The 8713-nt window shown below is 36.8% G+C and overlaps 1 protein-coding gene across 1 annotated transcript; it reads right to left on the reverse strand.

Annotated features, from left to right (window-relative positions):
- Positions 1-5187: 5187 nt before the first annotated feature.
- Positions 5188-8369, reverse strand: LOC127122968 (uncharacterized). The gene is made up of 5 exons (XM_051053240.1): positions 8289-8369; positions 7974-8045; positions 7693-7811; positions 5566-6105; positions 5188-5461 (listed from the first exon to the last, which is right to left on the reverse strand). The coding sequence occupies exons 1-5, from the start codon at positions 8367-8369 to the stop codon at positions 5188-5190; spliced, it is 1086 nt and encodes a 361-aa protein (XP_050909197.1).
- Between the last annotated feature and the right edge of the window lie 344 nt (positions 8370-8713).

Genomic DNA, 8713 nt, shown 5'->3' on the forward strand with positions numbered 1-8713 from the left:
CAGAAAGTTGTTCCTGCGCTAACACGAAGCAGAATGCAGAATTCTCCGCATTTTCCGCCGTTGGAGGACTTCCGGACCTCCGATTCCAATTCCGTAAGAAGCGATACGTTCGGGGAATCACGACTCACACAATTACCGATTCAATTACAGTTTTAACACAACTTATCCAACACAATTTCTCAGCATTCAACATCCCAATTAGGGTCAAATCAACGGTTCATCACTACCCATTACATGTTAACCCATAATACCCATTAAACGACGGTAAACCCCCCTTACCTGAGTTAATCCGACGAATCTTTAAGCTTCAAGCTTTTCTTTTCTCCAACCTTCTTCCTCTTGCTCTGTCTCTTTGCCCTTTTCCTCTTTTCAGCCGCTTCTCTGCTTTTCACGCGAAACCCTTTCTTTTTCCAAATGGGACTCTATTTCTTATTTCCAACTTATATATATATATATTCCAATAATTATTATTCCAATAATAATAATAATAATCCAATAATTCCAATTATTTAATTAAATTAATAAATATAATATTAACTTAAATTAAATAATTAACTTATTTTTATCGGGGTGTTACACCTCTATTGAGAGGACTTCAGCCAAACCAAGGAACTCAAGAAATAAGCAAGGATCAAAGAGTTTCGAAGAGAAAAAAGTTCTGATATCCACCTTTGAAATGCAGGTATATAGAGCACGATCCTTCATAACCAAAGCTTGCAATGTGATCTAGTGATGAAGAGGAAGCAAGGCTGAGGAATTATAGGTCTGAAAATCAACAAAGGTAGTTGAAATTCAGATCTGAATTTTTTAGAAGAAAATTGAAATTCCTTTAGTGATGGCTATGGAGAGATTTGTGCAGCATGACAGGTTGAATCAGGGATCAATTTTGAATGGAATAGGGTCTCTATTTATAGAGGGAGTGGCAAGGAAATCATGATCCAATCCGTGTGCATGAACATGGACAATCCTTGCATGGGCTTGCGTGATCATGCACAAGGCCCAAAAACAATGCCAAATGCAAGCTGAGCTCAGTCTGGAATGAAATGGACGTGTAATTTGCTTTGAATTTGCTTGTGTATCAAGATTTCATGTGCATTCCATAATTGAACCTAAACATTCTCCTCTTCGAAAATGCCAATTAGAAAATCCAAACATAAGCATGTAGGTAATGGTTGGAAAGGTATTGATGTAAGGAACAATTGTTATGTTGGGCAAAAATCCATTTGAAGTGTGGAAATTAGTGAATTTTGAGTTTAAAGTGTGACGTGCAAAACATGTCAATGCAAGGTTTCCAAATTTGGCCAATGTTCAAGCCCTTCTATTTTGATGATGCAAGCTTCAAATGAAAGAACTTCCAACATCGAAGTTGTAGATCTTTTCAAGAAAATCAAAATGGACTTAGATTTTGCATCATTTGGATTTTTGATGGAAGAGTTATGGGCACTTGAAGTTGGACTTTTTTGCCTTTTAATGCATTTGGTCCAAAAGGACCTATAATGTCTTGCATTATCACATGTATTTCCTTTGAGACTATGAAATTTTGTTAAACATAACATTTGAAATAAACATATTAATCTTTCTAATTCATCTAATCCCACCTCAAAATCATAAAAAATGAATGAGTTATGTCCTTGGGAAGTTGACCCAAAATTAGGGTTTCAGTCAAAATGACCTATAATGTATTGGAATGGGAGATGGCCTTCCAAGATTCAAATCAATTTTTGATGAACATGAAAGTTGTTCATATTGTCCTTAAGAACAATATTTATTTTGGAACCATCTCCTTTTGACCAACACATAAAACGTTAGGTCTTAGTGCATTTCAAAATAGTCAGATGAATTGACTGATCAACTTATCAAGTCCATGACTCATATCTTGATGAATTGATGATTGAGGAAACTCAAATAAATTCAAATATGCATGAAATGATGAATTAAAATGATGAATTGAGATGCTAGGGAGGCATAATTGATGGATGGGAGATTTGGGAACCATTACCATGCTTGCTATCATCTCCTCTTGGCCTTATCATTGCACAAAAGATCTCCTAGAAGCTTTGGACCTTGTGATTGCTCAAGCTACAAACAAAAGATGTTAGTGACATAATTTTGTGCTTTTGGTTAGTAAACAAAATAAGAAAAGAAATTATATACAATTCAAGTATGCTTGGTGATCTCAAACCACTCACAAGAAGTCCCTCCTAAAGGCAAAGGGAACCAAGATGCTAATGATCCTTGAGGCAATGCAAATGCAAAGTTATGATGCCATGAGGGATCTTAGGGACAAAATTGGGGTCTTACATTAACCAAGTGATAACTTAACAAAGGTAATAAGCTAAAGGAAAGAGAAATATTACCTACTACCAGCCAAGTGATATCTTAACAAAGGTAATAAGTTCGAAAGAGGAAAAATTGTTATCTATCATCCAAGTGATAGCTTAACAAAGGTAATAAGAAAAAGGAAAGATTACCAACTACCATCCCAATGATAGCTTAACAAATGTAATCAACCAAAGATAAGAGAATATTGCCTACTACCAGCCAAGTGATAGCTTAGCAAAGGTAATAAGCTCAAGGGACCAAAGTTCAACCAAGAAATGAACTGGATAGAAACGGTCAAAGAAGACTCAACCCAATGAGGAAATAAACTCAATTTTGGTTAATTCCATTCTGATAATGAACTGGAAAGGGAAACTGAAAAAAAATCTTTCACGAGGATCAGACTCGGTGGGGAATTAGACAGGATAAATTCTTTCTGCTTAAGGTCAACACTCTATTGGAGAGAGGACACATACACACTCTGCGGGGAGAAAAGTATCACTAGAGAGTGAGGAAACACCAAGAAAGATGTAAAATATGGAAATAAACATCATGATGTTATGCACATGTGAACGTGTGCATGAATATGCTGAAAAAACAAGCACAAAGGATTAGACTGACAATACAGTACAACCAAATACTAGGCTAATCTCAATAAAATGGAGAGGCTACTGGGGATATTTCTAGAGATTTTACCAAAGACAAACACGCAATGAAAGCTCATAAGCGCATCAGAAGAGCAAAATCCTGATACAAGGCTAAACACCTGTTAGAAAGAGAAAAAGATATTTCTTGGAAACCCAAAACTTAATCCCCTAGAATCATGAACTCTGTTTTGAGGGGTGGGGGTCATCGAGGATAAAGAACATCCGAACAAGCTTCGTGCCGAAGACTTGCTGGCTATCTCAATATGGATTCTGTCATTTCCGCAATCCTGAGTTAGGGAAACTGAATTCTTGGATACATGCAACAAAAGGAAATCCTATCTGGGGGACACTGAACTCTTCTCTTCAAGATCTTACCATCCTCAAGATTGTTGTTAACGTTCCTCTATTATATTCATAAATCGAGGAAAAATATATTTTTTGTAAAGTTTAAAACAGGATTGTTTATATATGTTTTGTTTCAAAATTTGTTATCAAAAATAAATGAAATTTCGTAAGCTGAAATAAGATAAGAATAGTAAATGAATGCGCCAAAGGCTCAAACTTTATTGATAGAATGGTAGCCCGCAAATGGCGTGACTCCATGGATCACTTCAAATTTGAAAACAAATGGTAAATACATGGAAAGGGATGCATTGAAATACAATGGCCATTATTCTCCCTAACAACTTAAAATTACGCTATGTTATGACCTTCGATCGAGGATGACAGAATGGGAACCTTTGATAGACGATGTTGCTTCAAACGATCAAGTCTGGCCTGATGCAATTACCTTCCATAATCCCTAACTTTTTTTCCTAGATTTCCCTTTCGGGTTCAATCTACCAGAATAATCACTTTCTGTTTATGTCTCTAACTTCTTCCTGGACCTCCCTTTCGGGTTTTCAATCCACCGAGACGCTCATTTTTTACCAAGCCTCCCTTTCGGTTTTCAACTTATCGAGCTGTTATTTTTATGTTAGGCAAAGTATTTCTTGACTTCTTCAGCATTCATAGGACGAGGAAGTTCCTCACCATCCATAGTTGTAAGAATTATTCCACCACCAGAGAAATCTTTCTTAACAACATATGGGCCTTCATAATTAGGATTCCACTTTCCCCTAGAATTATTGTTGAAAGACAAGATCTTCTTGAGCACAAGGTCTCCTTCTCTGAATACACGAGATCAGACCTTTTTGTCAAATGCTTTCTTCATTCTCTTTTGATATAATTGGCCATGACACAAAGTCGTAATTCTTTTTTCTTCAATCAAATTCAACTGGTTATATCTGTTATGACACCATTCAGCCTCAGACAACTTGTCTTCCATCAAGACTCGCATTGATGGGATCTCAACCTTTATAGCGAGCACTGCTTCCATGCCATACACAAGATAGAAAATGGTTTCCCATGTTGAAGTGCGGACAGATGTACGGTACCCATGTAGAGAAAAAGGGAGCATCCCATGCCAATCCTTATACGTCACAACCATCTTCTGGATAATCTTCTTAATATTCTTATTTGCAACTTCAATAGCCGCATTTATCTTGGGTCTGTAAGGAGAAGAGTTATGATGTTCAATCTTGAAGTTGTTATAAAGCTCTTTCATCATCTTATTGTTCAAGTTCAACCAATTATCATTAATGATCTTACTTGGAACATCATATCGGCAAATAATCTGTTTCTTGATAAATCTGACCATAACCAGCTTGGTCACATTAGTGAAAGACGTTGCTTCGATCCACTTGATGAAGTAATCAATGACTACTAGAATGAAAAAGTGTATGTTCTAAGCTTTGAGTTAAATCATACCAATTATGTTGATTCCCTACATAGAGAAAGGCCATGGGGATGAAATAACATTGAGAAGCGTTGGAGGCACATCAATCTTATCAGTGTAAATCTGACATTTATGGAACTTCTTCACATATTTACAGCAATCGGATTCCATTGGTAGCAAATAGTAATCTGCCCTTAACATATTTTTAGTCACTGCATATCCATTGGAATGAGCACCAAAGAATCCTTCATGAACTTCTTGCATTAACATGTTTGCTTCGTGTCTATCCATGCATCTGAGCAAGATCATGTCAAAGTTTATCTTGTACAACACACCTTCATTCATAAAGAAATTGTCATCCACTCTTCTTAAAGTCTTCTTATCCTTGTTGGATGCCCCAAGCGGGCATTCCTGACTTTGGAGGAAACACCTAATATCATGATACTAAGGCTTATCATTTGTAACTTCTTCTTCTATAAATACATGAGCAGGTCTATCAAGGCGCATAATCCTGATATTGGGTGCGTCATTCCAATGATTTACTTTACACATAGAAGACAAAGTAGTCAAAGCATCTACCATCTGATTCTCTTCACGAGGTGTATGATGAAATTCAACTTTATTAAAGAAAGTCAATAACCTCCTTGCATAATCTTTGTAGGGAATCAAACTAGGGTGACGAGTCTCCCGTTCTCGTTTAATATGATTAACCACTAAGCTGAATCTCCATATACATCAAGGATCTTAATTCTCAAATCAATGGATTCTTCAAGACCCATGATACAAGCTTCATATTCTACGATATTATTCGTACGATCAAACATCAATCTTGTAGTGAAAGGGATATGAGAACCCTGAGGAGTAATGATAATTTCCTCAATTCTATTATAATAAGCATTAACATCTCCATCAAACACTAAACCCCACCGGGATCTAGGCTCTGGTCCTTCTTCAGGCAACGATTCATCACAATCTTTAGCTTTTAAGTACATAACATTTTCATCAGGGAAGTCAAACTTGATGGATTGATAATCATCGATCGGCTGATAAGCCAAATGATCTACGAGAATAATTCCTTTAATCACCTTTTGAGTACGGTACTCAATATCATATTCAGACAATAGCATTTGCCAACGAGAAATCCTTCCAGTCAAAGCAGGTTTTTCAAAATCGTACTTGATTGGATCCATTTTGGATATCAACCAAGTGGTATGATTGATCATATACTGCCATAGACATTTGGCAGCCCAAGCTAAAGCACAATAAGTCTTTTCAAGAATGGAATACCGAGATTCATAAACTGTAAACTTCTTACTGAGATAGTAGATGTCATTCTCCTTACTACCAGTTTCATCTTGTTGCCTAAGCACACAACCCATGGACTCTTCTAACACATTTAAATACATAATCAATAGTCTTCCTTCCACTGGAGGAGACAAGACAGTAGGTTCAAGCAGATACTCCTTGATGTCGTCAAACGCTTTATGGAAATATTTTGTCCAAACACAGCCTTGATCTTTACAGAGAAGCTTGAATATTGGCCCACGTGTAGCAGTCATATGAGATATAAACCTAGATATGTAATTCAGATGCTCGAGGAATCCTCTGAGTTGTTTTTCTGTCTTTGGTGCAAGAATTTCTCGAATGTCTCTAACTTTATCAAGATCTACCTCGATACCTTTCTGGCTGACAATGAAACCCAACAACTTTCCTGAACGGACACCAAAAGTACATTTATTAGGATTTAGATGGAGTTTAAACTTTCTCAACTGCTGAAACAGCTTCAAAAAATACTCAACATGATCTTCTTCAGTCTTCGACTTAGCAATCATATCATCGACATAGACTTCCATCTCTTTGTGCACCATATCATAGAAAAGGGTAGTCATGTCTCTTTAGTATGTTGCACCAACATTCTTTAAACTGAAAGGAATCATTCAATAATAGAATGTTCCCCAGGGTGTAATAAATTTTGTTTTTTCCATGTTCTCGGGTGCCATCTTGATGTGATTATAACAAGAGAAACCATTCATAAAGGAGAAGACATTGACCTTAGTTGTATTATCTATCAACATGTCAATCTGTAGCAGAGGGAAATCATCTTTTGGACTTGCTTTGTTTAAGTCTCTATAATCAACGCATATCCGAACTTTACCATATTTCTTTGGAACGAGCATAATGTTGGCCACCCATTGAGGATACTCAGAAGTAACAAGAAACCAGCATCAATATGCTGTTGCACCTCCTCTTGATTTTACAGCCATATCAGGATGAGTTCTTCTTAACTTTTATTTGATTGGCGGATATTCTGGCTTCAATGGTAATCAATACTCCATAATATTAGTATCCGGACCTGGAACATCTTGATAAGACCAATAAAACACATCCACATATTTTCTAAGGAGCTCTACTATCCTATTCTTGACATCTGGACAAAGCAGTGCCCCAATCTTGACCTCTTTCTTGTTATCTTTGGAACCCAAATTAATCACTTCTAGTGGCTCTTCATGAGGCTGGGGTCTTTTCCTCCTGCTCAAGAAAATGGGAAATATCATCAGGAATCTCTTCAACATCTTCTTCTTCCATCTCAAACACATGGAATTCAAAGTTGGGAGAGGGCATAGGGTCATTGTTTCCAATGGGTTTAACAATCAATCTGCACAATGATTTTATGTTTGCTTTTAGAGTATGAAAGCAAAATCTGAAAAAAGCGATTACTATCTTGGTTTTTTATGTTACCATTTTTTATGTTACCATCTTGGTTTTTTATGTTACCATTTTTTATGTTACCATTTTTTTCAGAAAAAAGCAAAATGAGAAAACGTAATATGGATAAACGAAATAAAATTTTATTAATGATGATAGAATCTGAAACAAAAGCACCACATAGATTCACTTTCACCTTAGGCATAGTGAAAGGATTTTTGAAAATAACACAAAACATATTACTTTGATAAATGAGTAACAAAAGTAACATCAACAACAGTCCAATTCTGGCATATCAATCCATGTGTCATAAAGTTTTGCGCTTCTTGCTCTTCATTATCTTCCAGGATTGTGGTAGTAGACTAATCTTTAGAATGAATAAAGCTAGCACTATGAAACACTTCCTGAATTCGCTTCAAATCTCTTTGGGATGAACCAGGTGAAAATCCCAAACCAGCCATGTTCTTGTTCTTGGCAAGTTCAACAACTTGTCCTCATCTAGAAGGTTGACCATTCTCCCCCACTTGTTGGGTATCTTTCAAAGATGTCATGGATTCCCATTTCTTCTTAATAAAATTATCATCAACATAAAGAGCCTGAAACAAAGTTCCCACAACTTCGTCAGCATCAATGTATGAAAATGAAGAGAGATGACTCACCAATATGGCCTGCTCGCCACCCACGATTACTAAATTCCCATTCTTCACAAACTTTAGCTTTTGATGGAAAGTTGACGTCATTGCCCCAACTTCATGAATCCATGGACAACCCAGGAGACAACTATAGGCTGGATGAATATCTATCACTTTAAAAGTGATCTGAAATAAGCACGGACCTACCTTCATTGGGATATCAACTTCCCCAATTATGGTCTTCCTCGGGCCATCAAAGGCTTTCACAACAACTCCACTACACCTCATCGGAGCACTTGATAAGAAAGTTTGGACAAAGTGGACTTGGGCATAACATTCAGAGAAGAACCAGTGTCCACCAGCACATTGGACCGGGCATCTTGTTGACAGTTCATAGAAATGTGCAGAGCCAAGTTATGAATCCTTCCTTGCTCAGGAAACTCTTCATTACTGAAGCTCAGATTGTTACATGTAGTAATATTGTCCATAATGCCATTAAACTGATCAATCATAACATTGTGATCTACATAGGCTTGCTCCAGAACCTTCTGCAAAGCCTCTCGGTGAGCTTTTAAACTCACCAGCAAAGACAAGACATATATCTTGGAGGGAGTATGTAATAACTAATCCAC

This window comes from Lathyrus oleraceus, chromosome 2 (assembly GCF_024323335.1).
Source record: "Lathyrus oleraceus cultivar Zhongwan6 chromosome 2, CAAS_Psat_ZW6_1.0, whole genome shotgun sequence".
NCBI lineage: Eukaryota > Viridiplantae > Streptophyta > Magnoliopsida > Fabales > Fabaceae > Lathyrus > Lathyrus oleraceus.

Coding starts and splice junctions, on each gene's coding strand:
- LOC127122968 (XM_051053240.1), bottom strand. CDS start 8,369: ATGAGGTGTAGTGGAGTTGTTGTGAAAGCCTTTGATGGCCCGAGGAAG. Junction 8,046..8,288: donor AAGTTGATATCCCAATGAAG/GTAGGTCCGTGC, acceptor ACTTTGTTTCAG/GCTCTTTATGTTGATGATAA. Junction 7,812..7,973: donor CTTTGAAAGATACCCAACAA/GTGGGGGAGAAT, acceptor TCTAAAGATTAG/TCTACTACCACAATCCTGGA.